Raw genomic sequence first — 15,000 nt, 5'->3', positions numbered from 1 at the left:
CTCTCTCTCTATATATATATATATATATATATATATATATATATATATATATATATATATATATCTTTCTCGCTCTCTTTCTCACACTCTCTTGCTCTCTCTCTCTCTCTGTCCGTGTCTGTCTGTCTGTCTCTCTTTTCTCTTCTCTCCTCTCTCCTCTCTCTTCTCTCTTCTCTCTTCTCTCTCTCTCTTCTCTCACCCTCCCCTCTCTCTACTTTTTTCAAGTGTTCGTTTCTTTTTAACTGTCTTCCCTTTTTCTCGTATTTTCTCTTCGATTCTCGTTTGAACTCCGAATGTTCTCTATCCGTAGAGTCCGTTATCTGCTGATGCGTTCGAATCATTACTTTTTTCCTAATTGTTATCTCTCTCCTTATCAGTTTTATCGAGTTGTTGGATGATTAAGCCGAAGCCATAGCCGTACTCTCGCGTTTGCTCGCTTTCGGACGATTTTCATGAGAATTTTTAATTTATTTATCTTTTTTGATTAATTATTGATTTTATTATTTTTTTAAATATTACTATTTATTGTTTGTGAGAAAGGAAAATTGATAAGAGAGAAAGCGCAAAATAAATAGAAAGGGAGATAGATGGAATTTACGTAAATGGTTAGGAAACTAATTTAGGTAGATAAAGAACAGAATATAATGATAAAGCATAGGAGATGGAAACAGATATAAATAGACTGACATAGAAACACGAAAGAATGTGCAATAAATAGATGAATAAATAATAATAGAGAGAAAGTGAAAAGATGGGACATGCAGAAAAAAAATAAGTTAAAAGGATGGGAAAAGGGGAGAGAAAGGAAATGCAAAAAAAAAAAAAAAAAAAAGCAAAACGATTAAAACAATATCCCAAAATATCAATGTGAAGAAAAACTATATACAGAAAAAAATGGAGGATAAAAAAGAAGAAGAAAAAAATATTAATAAATAAGAAATAATAAGAAAATAATAAGAAAACAATAAGAAAATAATAAGAAAATAATAAGAAAATAATAAGAAAATAACAAGAAAATAATAACAAGAAAATCATAAGAAAATAACAAGAAAATAATAAGAAAATAATAAGAAAATAATAAGAAAATAATAAGAAAATAATACGAAAATAATACGAAAATAATACGAAAATAATACGAAAATAATACGAAAATAATACGAAAATAATAATAAAATAACAAGAAAATAATAAGACAATAACCCCAAAAACAAACAAACAAAACTCTAAACACCCCCTCCCCGCCACGGAAGCCAAGTGACCTCGTTTCCCAATCGAGAAATGACCTTTTCCGACCCGGGTTCACTTCCTTGGCGAGCCGGTCCGAGCAGCGGTTCGGAACCTCTGCTCCTCCCGGTTCGCGCTTGGCCGATCAGGTAAAAAAAATGTTATTGTTATTATTATATTTGTTATTGTTGTTGTTGTTGATATTATTATCATTTTTCTTCTTCTTCTTCTTCTTCTTCCTCTTCTTCTTCTTCTTATTATTATTATTATCATTGTAATTATTATTATTGTTATTATTATTATTATTATTATTATTATTATTATTATTATTATTATTATTATTATTATTATTATTATTATTATTATTATCATTTTTATGGTTATTATCATTATTATTATCATTATTATTATCATTATTATTATTGATGTTTTATTATTACTGATATTATCACTGTCTATGTTGCTGTCAATATTATTATTATTATCAGTGTTTCTATTATTACTTTTACTCTTATAATAATAATAATGATAGTAATAAGGATAAAATAGAGAGAGAGAGAGAGAGAGATAGAGAGAAAGAGTGAGAGAGAGAGAGAGAGAGAGAGAGAGAGAGAGAGAGAGAGAGAGAGAGAGAGAGAGAGAGAGAGAGAGAGAGAGAGAAACAAGAGAGAGAGAAAGAGAGAAAATGAAACAAAAAAGAAAGTAAGAAAAAAGAGAGAAAGAGAGAGAGAAAGATTAAGACAGAGAATTGACGCTTCGACTGAAAGACGCCTAGGTCAGCAACAACAGCAACAAAAACAACAACAACAACAACAGCAAAGGCACAGGAAGCGACCATGTGGAAGCATGTGGTCAACATGTTTTGCTTATGTTGATTAATATTCAATTACGATTTGACATTCTGTTTACCCAAGCCCTAATTTAAACATTATTTTATGCGCGATCACGAAGATACATCCGTTTGTGTGGAAATTACTTTGATGTTTGTTTATATTTTGAATAATATTACTAAAAACGTTCCTGCCGCTGGAAGAAGAGGAGGAGGAGGAGGAGGAGGAGGAGGAGGAGGAGGAGGAGGAGGAGGAGGAGGAGGAGGAGGAGGTGGAGGAGGGAGGGAGGGGGAGGGGGGGGGAAGAGGGGGAAGGGAGAGGGGGAGGAAGGGGAGGTGGAGGTGGAGGTGGAGGTGGAGGTGGAGGTGGAGGTGGAGGTGGAGGTGGAGGTGGAGGTGGAGGTGGAGGTGGAGGTAGAGGTGGAGGAGGAGGAGGGGAGGTGGAGGGGGGAGGGAGAGGGGGAGGGGAGGGAGAGGGGGAGGGAGAGGGAGGGGAGGTGGAGGTGGAGGTGGAGGTGGAGGTGGAGGTGGAGGTGGAGGTGGAGGTGGAGGTGGAGGTGGAGGTGGAGGAGGAGGAGGAGGAGGAGGAGGAGGGAGGAGGAGGAGGAGGGAGGAGGAGGAGGGAGGAGGAGGAAGAGGAAGAGGAAGAGGAGGAGGAAGAGGAGGAAGAGGAGGAGAGAATAAGAAGGAGGAGGAGGAGGGAGAAGGAGAAGGAGAAGGAGAAGGAAAAGGAGAAGGAGAAGGAGGAGGAGAATAAGAAGAAGGAGGAGGAGGAGAAGGAGAAGGAGGAGGGAGAAGAAGGATAAGAAGGAGAAGGATAAGGAGAAGGATAAGAAGGAGAAGGATAAGAAGGAGGAGGAAGATGATAAGGAGAAGAAGAAGAAGAAGGAGAAAGAGAAGGAGAAAAAGAAGAAGAAGGAGAAAGAGAAGGAGAAAAAGAAAGAGAAGCAGAAGAAGAAAGAAAGAAAAACGACAACAACAACAACAAAACGTTTCCCTTCAGTGGACCAAATCCGAAAACGTTCCATCTTTTTCACTTTCTGTCTGGAACCCATAAAGGTTTTTTTTTTAAATATATATATTTTTTTAAAGTTAATAATCTGTGAATTTCGGGAGGATTATTTATCATTTTTGGATTTCATTTATTTATGAATTTTATTTATTCATTTATTTATTTATTTATCTATTTAATGGTTTATTCATTTATTTATTTATCTATTTAAAGGATTTATTTATTTATTTAATTATCTATTTAAGGGATTTATTTATTTATTTATCTATTTAATGGATTTATTTATTTATTTAATTATCTATTTAATGGATCTATTTATCTATCTATTTATTTAGGAATTTTGTTCATTATAGTTTATTTGTTATAAGAATTAAAGTTGTTAGGTTATTAATACAATTATTAGTTGTGATAAGCAGTTCGCACATAACCGGATTAATTATATAGTTAATTATAAGGCGAATAAAAAATTGGGAGAGTGACTTCGTGAATTAGGAAAAAATATCTTCAAAATAATATTATGTCTTTTGAAAAATAATTATTGTATATTCAGGGCGGGCGTTATAGAAGCGATCGAAAGACAAAAAAGAAAAGAAAGGAAAAGAAAGAAAAAAGAAAAAAATAGGAAAAAAGAAGAGAGAGAGAGAGGGAGAGAGAGAGAGAGAGAGAGAGAGAGAGAGAGAGAGAGAGAGAGAGAGAGAGAGAGAGAGAGAGAGAGAGATAAACATCACTATCATTATCATCATCATTACTACCATCATTACAAATACCAAATCAGTTTTCAACCATCATTACCATGTATCATCACAATCATCATCATTACTCCCTTAATCAACATTAAAACCCAACCTCCTCCCCCTACTCATTCAACCCCCCAATAAAAAAGAAAAGAAAGAGAGAAAAAAAAAGAAATAAAAAAGAAAAAAAGGAAAAAAAAATAAAAAAAGAAAAGAAAGAAAAAAGAAAAAAAAGGAAAAAAGTCACACTTACAGGATGGACTTCGTTAAAATTTCGACCTCGAATTAATTTTTTCTGATTCACGAGGACCCTCCCAGATATTTTTTTTTTTTCATTCGCATCATAATTAAATCTATAATTAATCCGATTACGTGCGAAGTCCTTATCACAATAAAGGATAATTGTAATAATAATAACCGGCACAACAATCAACCATAATGAAACCAAACAACTTCTATTTTTAAAACTATAATGAGCCATATTCCTGAATAAATGAATAACTAAAACAAACCATATACGAAACAGATTCCCGAATAAATAAATAAATGAATATATAAACAAATAAGTAAATAAATGAATAAATAAATAGATAAATAGATAGATGAATAAATAAATAGATAAATAGATAAATTAATAAATAAATAGATAAATTAATAGATATATAGATAAATAGATAAATTATTAAATAAATAGATAAATAGATAAATTATTAAATAAATAGATAAATTATGGAATAAATAGATAAATTATTAAATTGAATAGATAAATTATTCAATAAATAGATAAATTATTAAATAAATAGATAAATCATTAAATAAATAGATACATAGATAAATAAACAAATAAGACAAGTGTAATTAAAAAAAAAAAAAAATAGCCAAATGCATTAAGTAAATAACTTCTCAACCTCAAAAACGCCACAGAGAGAGGATACACTTGATCAAATTTCTTGGCGTGTCTCGAGGGCGGTCCGAAGGCGATCCACGCGTCCGTTGCGGGTGTGCGTGTCGCCGAGGGTTCTTCGGCGGTGGTGGTGGGGGAGGTGAGGGGAGTGGAAGGAGGGAAGTGGAGGGAGGGTGGGTGGGGTTGAGGGGATGGATGGGGGAGGGGAGGGGAGGAGGAAGGGTGGGGAGGGGAGGGAGGGAAGGGGAGTGGGGGTGGGAGGTGAGGGGAGGGAGGGGAGGGGAGGGGTGGGAGGGAAGGGGGTGGGAGGGAGGGGAGGAGGTGAGGGAGGAGGGTAGAGGGAGGTGGGATGGAGGGAGTGGAGGTAGGGAGGGAGGTGGGAGGGAGGGAAGGGGGGTGGGAGGGAGCGGGGAGGTGAGGGGGAGGGGGTGGAGGGGGAGGGAGGGAGAGGGGGAGAAGGGAAGGAGGAGGGAAGCGGGAGGGGGGAATTGTGGGATATTTAATGCTTGCTTGTTGTGTGTTGGTGATGAATAATCGTGGTTGGAGGGGTTTGGGGGAAAGGAGAGGAGGAAGGGGTTGGGGGAGAAGGGGAAGGAGGAGGAATGGGAGGAGAAGGGGGTGGGGTTGGGAGTCTTAATCCTTGTAAGGGAGGGGCTCGTCTTGGGAGAGGGGGGAACAGGATCCAATAGTGGAGAAAGGGGTGAAGAGAGGTCTATGGGAGAAGAGGTAAATGAAAGGGGGGTCAGCCTGTGTCCGGAAGGGTCATGTAGGGGTGAGAGGGAGGGGGGGAGGGGAGGGTTGCGTGTGGGGGGGGGGGGCAGAAGGAGAGACATTTTGTGGGGCATTTTAAAGTATTTTTTTTTTTTAATATAAATTCGAGTGGCCATGTTGGAACTACATGTAAATTAGCGTGAGTTTGTATACATAATATATATATCTACGTACATATCTCTACATATCTATCTACACACATATACATATCCATGCAAACGCACACACACAACCACGGATATGCCTAGTTTAATGTCAATGCGTAAGTGTCTGCATGTGTGTGTGCGTACGTACATGTGTGTCGGTACCACAGGATACAGCTGGTCATGGCTGATCGCTTCTGCGTTTTGGAAAGTGAGTGTTTGGGGCTAAAGCTGCGGTTCGGTCGTTGTGGTGTTCCGCTGGCTTATGATTCGCTGTTCGTTGTTTCTGTCTGTTGTTGTTTTGGAGTTTTTTTTTCGTTAAGTGTTCATTTTTTTTGTGTGTCATTTTGTCACTGTTTTTGTTTTGGTAATTTTTCGTTAAGTGTTAATTTTTTTTTGTATCGTTGTTACTGTTTGTTGTTTGTTTTGGAATTTTCCGTCAGTGTTGTTAATTTTTTTTTGTATAATTGTCACTGTTTGTTGTGTTTTTGGAATTTTCCGTTAGTTATAGTATTGTTAATTTTTTGTATCATTGTCACTGTTTGTTGTTTATTTGGAGTTTTTGTTGTGTTGTTAAATTTTGAATTATTGTCACTGTTTTCTTTTGGAATTTTTGTTTATGCAGGTAGAGAAATATGAGCGAACTCACACACACACACACGCACGCACACACACACACACACACACACACACACACACACACACACACACACACACACACACACACACACACACACACACACACACACACACACACACACACACACACACACACACACACACACACAAACACGAACACACATACGAACACACAAACACACACCCACACACACACACACGCACATACACGCACACACACACACACACACGCACGCACACACACACACACACACAGACACACACACACACACACACACACACACACACACACACACACACACACACACACACACACACACACACCCACACTCACACACACACAGACACACACACACACACACACGCACGCACACACACAGACACACACACACACACAGACACAGACACAGACACAGACACACACACACACACACACACACACACACACACACACACACACACACACACACACACACACACACACACACACACACACACACACACACACACACAGCGAAAAATGTAAATAGAAAAAAAACACATACAGAAACAGAGATATAGCAAAGGAAAAAAATGGAAATAAAAAACGAAAGAGAGAAAAGAAAAAAAAACAAATAAAAAGAAAAAATGAAAAGAGAAATAAAAAAGAAACATATCAAGTCCTCAGTAACTCGCCTCAAATACAACTCACGGCCTCCAGTCTAACGGCAAGACAGCAGGACGCGGGGGAGGGGACGGAGGGGGGGGGTCGACCTTTTGAGTAGCCCTGCCTGCACTTTGTGGGTTTTTGTACAGGCTGTGTTTTTGTTTGTGTTTTTTTATATTTTAATTAGGGAGGACGGGAATGTTGTGATAAAATGAGGAGGAGGATGGGGAATTGGGGAGAAGGAAGAGTATAAGGATGAAGAGGAGAAAGAAGAAGAATGAAAGAAAAATCTAAAACCGATATTAACTTTACGAGCCTGAAAATTGAAAAAGAGAAAAACTAAAAAAAAAAAAACACCCCTCCCCACCCTCCCCCTACCCCAAATAAAAAAACGGAAACCTCAAATAAAACACACAAAAAAAAACATAAAAAAACGAAATATCAAATGAACCCAAAACAATGAAAACCAGAAAACCGCCATTCTAACCTAAACTTCCAGGAGGGCGGGGGTAGAGGGGGGGGGGGGAGATTCAGAGGGGGGCTTGCGGGGTGGGGTGGGGTCGGACAGGGGGCTTGCGGGGAGGGTGGGGGGTGGGGGGGTAGGACAGGGGGCATGTGGGGGGAGGGGAGAGGAGCTTGCAAGGGGGAAGGGAGGGAGTGCTTCTGGGGGTAGCGAGCTTATGGAGAGGGAGAAAGCGGAGGGGGAGGGGGCTTGCTGGGAAGGAGAAGAGAGAGAGAGGGGGGGGAGGGGAAGAAGGAGGTTAGCCGGGGAATGGGAAGAGGGGTCATTGGGGGGGAGAACCAATAAAACAAACAAAAACAAACAAACCCTAGAACCTCACCCCCCACCCTTCCAAACACCCCCCACCCCCCACCCCCATCTTTTGCCAAATTCTTTCTCCACATTCACATTTTTTTTTTCCAAATTCTCTCTCTCTCGTCTCCATTCTCTCTCGCCCTCCCGTTACAACATCCCGTCGGTGACCCACTGGGGAGGTTTCAGAAACGTCCTGCTGGGGGCTCCTGGCTGTCGGCTCTCGGAGGAAGCAGCGGTTGCCTCAGTCCCGGGGAGGAAAATTCGTGTGGTTATGCAAGCGCCGAGGTGTCGAGGCGAGAGAGAGAGAGAGAGGCGAGAGAGAGGAATAGAGAGAGAGAGATAGATAGATAGAGAGGTAGATAGATAGATAGATAGATAGAGAGAGAGAGAGAGGCGAGAGAGAGGGAGGGTGAGAGGGAGAGGGAGGGAGGGAGGGAGGGAGGGAGGGAGGGAGGGAGGGAGGGAAAGGGAAGGAGGGAGGGAGAGGGAAGGAGGGAGGGATAGATAGATAGATAGATAGATAGATAGATAGACAGAAAGACAGACATAGATAGATAGAGAGAGAGAGAAAGAGAGAGAGAGAGAGAGAGAGAGAGAGAGGTCTTTGGGTATTTCTCGGTAAAAAGAAGAGGGGGGGGGGAGAGCGGGGGATGAGACGGTGGTGTAATTGGGAGCTACTCCTACTACTACTATTACTATTATTATTACTACTATTACCTACTACTGTTATTACTGCTATGACTGCTATGACTACTACTACTACTACTACTACTATTACTACTACTACTATTACAACTATTACTGCTATTACTGCTATGACTACTCCGACTACTATTACTACTGCAACTACTACCCCTACTACTATCATTAATCCCACTACTACTATTACTACTATTGCCACTACTGCAATTGCAACCATCTTAATTCCCTTAATTACCTTAACCCTTAACCCTGTCACTCATCATCAACCCTAATTACTCTCACTAATGAGTCTTAGTCATTTCCACCGAATGAACAATGGTAATTTGATGACAGGGTCGCGTTTTTCTTCATTTTCTTCTTTATTCTCTTTATTCTTTGCCTTTTCTTGTTTTTTTTTCTTTGCTTCTTTATTCTTCGTTACCGTTAGCGTTATGGTTATTTTTTGTTTTTATCATTATTCTTGTTCTTGTATTCGTCTTCGTCTTCGTCCTCATTCTCGTTCTTCTCCTCGTCTTCATACTCGTCCACGTCCTCCACCTTCTCCTCGTCCTTGTCCTCATTCTCGCCCTTGTCCTCATTCTCCTCTTCCTCATTCTCGTCCTTTTCCTCATTCTCGTTTTCGCCCTCGTCCTTATCCTCTTTCTCGTCCTCGTCCTCATTCTCCTCCTCATCCTCGTCCTTATCCTCTTTCTCCTCGTCCTTGTCCTCATTCTCCTCGTCCGTATCCTCTTTCTCGTCCTTGTCCTCATACTCGTCCTTATCCTCATCCTCGTTTTCGTCTTCGTCCTCATACTCGTCCTCGCCCTTAACCTCGTCCTCATTCTCGTCCTTGTCCTATCATCCTCTTATCTTCCTTATCATTATTATCATTTTATCTAATACCATTACAACTAATACTAACAGTAATGAGGATAACCAACCTTTTCCCTCCTGACCATCATACCAACGCAAATTCTTCTACAGCAACAACAATACCAGTAATACCAACAACAACACATTTGATAACAGCAACACCAATGATACCAAAAACACCACCATTGATACCACCTCCAGAACCACTGATACCACCACCACCACCATTGATACTAACAACACCACCATCAATACCAACAACAACGCATTTGATACCAACACCACCAATGATACCACCACCACCACCACCAATGATACCAACATCATCACATTTAATACCAACAACAACACCATCGATAAAAACAACACATTTGATACCAAGAACACCACCCTTGATACCAACAAAAACACCATCGATACCAAAAACAAACATCGATACCAACAACAACACCATTGATACCAAAACCACCACCAATGATACCAACAACAACAGAAAAACAAAACAAAACAAATACAGCTGAGAAAATATACATATCGGTAGAAACCCAAAGATCCCCTGATGGCAACAACACATCCTTTTCAATTTTTAAGGGACAAATCTCCAAATTTCCAAGTTTTCAAGAGGGCAAGTTGGGGTTAGGTGGGGGTAGGGGGCAGGGGTGGGGGGGACAGGAAGATGGTGGTGGGGAAGGGGGGGGCGGGGTTGAAGAGGGGATTTTTAATTTTTTTTATTTATTTATTATTTTTTTTTTTGGAGTGCATCTGTCTCCGGTGACCTCTTGTGAACTTGCGAGGAAAGAGGAGGAGGAGGAGAAATGAGAGAGAATGTAGAGAGGGAGAAGGAGAGGGAGAGGGAGAGGGAGAGGGAGAGGGAGAGGGAGAGGGAGAGGGAGAGGGAGAGGGAGAGGGAGAGGGAGGGGAGAGGGAGAGGGAGAGGGAGAGGGAGAGGGAGAGGGAGAGGGAGAGGGAGAGGGAGAGGGAGAGGGAGAGGGAGAGGGAGAGATAGAGGGAGAGGGAGAGGGAGAGGGAGAGGGAGAGGGAGAGGGAGAAGGAGAAGGAGAAGGAGAAGGAGAAGGAGAAGGAGAAGGAGAAGGAGAAGGAGAAGGAGAAGGAGAAGGAGAAGGAGAAGGAGAAGGAGAAGGAGAAGGAGAAGGAGAAGGAGAAGGAGAAGGAGGAGAAGAAGAAGAAGGACGAAGAAGAAAAATACAAGAAAAAGCAAAAAATAGAAAAAAAAGAAAAAAACAACAACACAGTAACAACACCAACAAAGTGAAGATCAAAAGATAAAGAACCAGAAAAAAAGAAAGAAAACACCCATTCCTCCCTATCTCCCCAAACTCCCAATTGGCACCCCCCCTTCTCCCCTCCCTCCCCCCTCACCCCCTTTCCCCTCCCTCCCCTTCCCCCCCTTCCCCTGTCCTTGACCAAATGGAAAGACATTCTTGCACTCACTCGCGCTTCCCGTGCATCTTGTGTCCTTTCTCAGAAGTCCTCGATTTCCAGTGACCTTTTTGCGGCACCTGGATCCTGAAGAGAAAAAAATGTAAACAATGTATCTGTGTAAAAATTTTGAAATGTGTGTTTTTTTTTTTTTTTTTGAAACTGAATCTTTGCAATTTTTTTTTCTTTTTTTTGTTAGGATTTGTATATTTTTTTTAGTTATTGTTATTATTATAATTTTTTTTTTTTTTGGGGGGGGGGTTATGTATGGATTTGTTTTATATTCATAACTGGATTTTTGTGATGTTGAGTATAATGTTTCTATTCTTATTTTTTATTCTCTTGTTTATCCTTCTCTCCCCCTCTTCGTCTACATCATTATCATCATCACAATCATCAGATTAACTATCTTTATTATCACCATTATCTTTATTATCATACTTATCATTATTATCATCAATATCATATTTATTAACATCACTATTATATTATTATAAATCGTTATATTTTCCTTAAATGTTCTTTATCTCTCTTATTATTTTTTATTCTCTGTTTTATTTTACCTCTCTCCTTAATCGCGTTAACGTTTTCTATCTCCTTTTTCTTGTTCTTCTTGTTCTTGTTCTTGTACTTGTTCTTCTTCAATCTCTTTTTCTTATTTATATATTTCCATTTTCTTCTTCTTATCTTTAAATATTAATTATCTTCTTATCTTCTTTTTTATCTATCTTTATTAATTTTTCTTCTCTCTCCTTTCACAGCGGGATGTACAGCGGTCGTGGGGCCATGTACACCCCCTCGGTACAGGATGTGCCAACGACGCCGACCAACATGTGGCCACAGCAAGGTAGGTGTACAGAGGGAGGGAGGAAGGAAGGAGGAGGGAAATGGGAAGAAAGAGGGAGGTAGGAAAAGGAGGGAGGGAGGGAGGTAGGGGGAGGGAAGAGGGAAGAGGGAAGGGAAAGGAGGGAAGAGGGGAGGGAAGAGGGGGAGGAGGAGGAGGAGGGAAGAGGGGGAGAAGAGGAGGGAGGTAGGAAAGGAGGAGGGAAGGGAAAAAGAGGAGGCAGGTAGGAAGAAAGAGGGGGGAGGAGGAAGAGGGAGGTAGGAGGGAAGAGGGGGGGGGAGGAAGAGGGAGGTAGGAGGGAAGAGGGGGGGAGGTAGGAAGGAGGAGGGAAGGAAAAAGGAAGGAGGGAGGTAGGAAGGAAGAGGGAAAGAGGAGGTAGGAGAGAAGGAAAAAGGAGGAGGGAAATGGGAAGAAAGAGGGAGGTAGGAAAGAAGGAGAGATGGGGGATCAGGGAAAAAAAGAGGATAAAGGAAAGAGAGAAAAAAGGGAAAAGGAAGGATGAGAAGGGAGAAGAGAGGAGGAAAAGATAAGCATATAGAAACAATTTTTAAAAACATCCATAAAACCTAAAAAAAAAAAAAAACGACCAAAAAAGGGAAAACCAAACAAGAAAGAGAAACATCTAACAGATCCAAAAGAGAGACAGAGAGAGAGAGGAAGAGAAAGAGAGAGAGAGAGGATGTGTCCCTTACTAGACATTTGCATATTCGGCAGTTCGAGACATCCTCCATCCTTTTCCCAGGCCCCGTGAAGTCTCCGGGAATCCCTGGTGAGGAAAGGATGTTTAGGATTTTACGTTACGGTGTCCTTCGTTGCTGGGGGGGAAGGGAGAAGGATAGGAGAAGGATAGGAGAAGGATGGGGGAAGGATGGGTGGAGGATGGGGGAAGGATGGGTGGAGGATGGGGGGGGGAGGGGGGAAGGATGGTGGGGGTAAGGATGTTTAGGATTTTACGTTACGGTGTCCTTCGTTGCTGGGGGGAAGGGAGAAGGATAGGAGAAGGATAGGAGAAGGATGGGGGAAGGATGGGGGAAGGATGGGGGGGAAGGGAGAAGGATAGGAGAAGGATGGGGGAAGGATGGTGGGAGGAGGAGGGTGGGGGGGGGGGAAGGGAGAAGGATAGGAGAAGGATAGGAGAAGGATGGGGGAAGGATGGGGGAAGGATGGGGGAAGGAAGGTGGGGGAAAGGATGTTTAGGATTTTACGTTACGGTGTCCTTCGTTGCTGGGGGGAAGGGAGAAGGATAGGAGAAGGATGGGGGAAGGATGGGGGAAGGATGGGTGGAGGATGGGGGGGAAGGGGGAAGGATGGTGGGGGTAAGGATGTTTAGGATTTTACGTTGCGGTGTCCTTCGTTGCTGGGGGGAAGGGAGAAGGATAGGAGAAGGATAGGAGAAGGATGGGGGAAGGATGGGGGAAGGATGGGGGGAAGGGAGAAGGATAGGAGAAGGATGGGGGAAGGATGGTGGGAGGAGGAGGGTGGGGGGGGGAAGGGAGAAGGATAGGAGAAGGATAGGAGAAGGATGGGGGAAGGATGGGGGAAGGATGGGGGAAGGAAGGTGGGGGAAAGGATGTTTAGGATTTTACGTTACGGTGTCCTTCGTTGCTGGGGGGAAGGGAGAAGGATAGGAGAAGGATGGGGGAAGGATGGGGGAAGGATGGGTGGAGGATGGGGGGGGAAGGGGGAAGGATGGTGGGGGTAAGGATGTTTAGGATTTTACGTTGCGGTGTCCTTCGTTGCTGGGGGGAAGGGAGAAGGATAGGAGAAGGATAGGAGAAGGATGGTGGGAGGAGGAGGGTGGGAGGATGGGGGAAGGATGGGTGGAGGATGGGGGAAGGATGGGGGAAGGAAGGTGGGGGAAAGGATGTTTAGGATTTTACGTTACGGTGTCCTTCGTTGCTGGGGGGGAAGGGAGAAGGATAGGAGAAGGATGGGAGAAGGATGGGGGAAGGATGGGTGGAGGATGGGGGAAGGATGGGTGGAGGATGGGGGGGGGGAAGGGGGAAGGATGGTGGGGGTAAGGATGTTTAGGATTTTACGTTACGGTGTCCTTCGTTGCTGGGGGGGAAGGGAGAAGGATAGGAGAAGGATAGGAGAAGGATGGGGAAGGATAGGAGAAGGATGGGGGGAAGGGAGAAAGATAGGAGAAGGATAGGAGAAGGATGGGGGAAGGATAGGAGAAGGAAGGTGGGGGGAAGGGTTGGGGGGAGGATGGGGGGTCCTTCGTTGTTTAGCCCTCGCTGGAGGATGGGTGGAGGATGGGTGGAGGGTGGGGGAATGGTGGAGGGTGGGGATTGGGTGGGAGGAGGATGGGGGAGGAGGAGGGGGTGGAAGGAGGGTGGGGGAATGGTGGGGGGAGGAAAGGAAAGGATGGGTGGAGGGTGGGAGGAGGATGGGGGGAGGGTGGGGGGGATTGGGTGGGAGGAGGATGGGGGGAGGATGGTGGGAGGAGGATGGGGGGAGGATGGTGGGAGGAGGATGGGGGGAGGGTGGGGGGAGTGTGGTGGGGGAAGGGTGGGGGAAGGATAGCAGGAGGGGGGAGAAGGGTGGGGGGAGGGTGGGAGAAGGGTGGGGGACTGGGGATGGGGGATGGATGGAGGGAAGGGAGAAGGATAGGAGAAGGATAGGAGAAGGATAGGAGAAGGATGGGGGAAGGATGGGGGGGGAAGGGGGAAGGATGGTGGAAGGGGGAAGGGTGGGGGGAAGGAGGGGGAGGATTGGGGAAGGGGGAAGGGTGGGGGAAGGAGGGGAAGGATTGGGGAAGGATGGTGGGAGGAGGGTGGGAGGATGGGGAAGGAGGGCGGGAGGATGGGTGGAGGATGGGGAAAGGAGGGTGGGAGGATAGGAAAAAGGAGAGTGGGAGGGATGGAGGAAGGAAGGGGGAATGGAATGGTGGATGCAAAAAGGATGGTAGAAAGATAAGAGAAAAATAAGTAAGGATAGATTTACCAAAATAAAGACAAACCACAATGCATCCTACAAACAAAAAAACAAAACAAAAAAAGAAACAAAATATATAATACAAAACAAACAAACAAACAAACAACCCCCACCAAACAAAAAATCTATACATCATTAAACAACCCCCTCCCCCCCCCAAAAAAAAAAAAAAATCTAAACCCTTAAAAACTCATTTCTCTCTTTCTTTAACCACGCCCACCTTCTCTCCCCACGCCCATATAGTGGACTACGGCGTGCAAGATTTGGGCGCCATCAAGAGCACGCCCACGACCCCGCCCATCAGCTTCACGCCCAGAGTCTACCCGAGCACCCAGGTCACGCAGCGACAGGCCTGCCCTCTACCGGCCAATTCCACAATCCCTTCACTTAATCAGGTGAGTTGGTTGTTGTGGTTGTGATGACGTTGAGGTTGTGATGAAGTTGTGATGCGGTTGGGGTGAGTTGTGATGTGGTTGTGATGAAGTTGTTGTGGTTGTGATGAA

At 43.5% G+C, this 15,000-nt stretch overlaps 1 protein-coding gene across 10 annotated transcripts in view; it reads left to right on the top strand.

The window, feature by feature from the left end:
- Positions 1-15,000, top strand: part of LOC113824907 (GATA-binding factor 6-A) — a 71,007-nt gene that overhangs the window by 34,409 nt on the left and 21,598 nt on the right. For all 10 annotated transcript variants that reach the window (XM_070116233.1, XM_070116232.1, XM_070116230.1 and 7 more), the window contains exons 4-5: positions 11,475-11,560; positions 14,741-14,892. In XM_070116233.1, the coding sequence (XP_069972334.1) occupies positions 11,475-11,560; positions 14,741-14,892 (238 nt within the window). The remainder of the gene's footprint in view (positions 1-11,474; positions 11,561-14,740; positions 14,893-15,000) is intronic.

This window comes from Penaeus vannamei, chromosome 38 (assembly GCF_042767895.1).
Source record: "Penaeus vannamei isolate JL-2024 chromosome 38, ASM4276789v1, whole genome shotgun sequence".
NCBI classification, from domain to species: Eukaryota; Metazoa; Arthropoda; class Malacostraca; order Decapoda; family Penaeidae; genus Penaeus; species Penaeus vannamei.
This window is presented reverse-complemented; position numbering and strand designations above follow the sequence as displayed.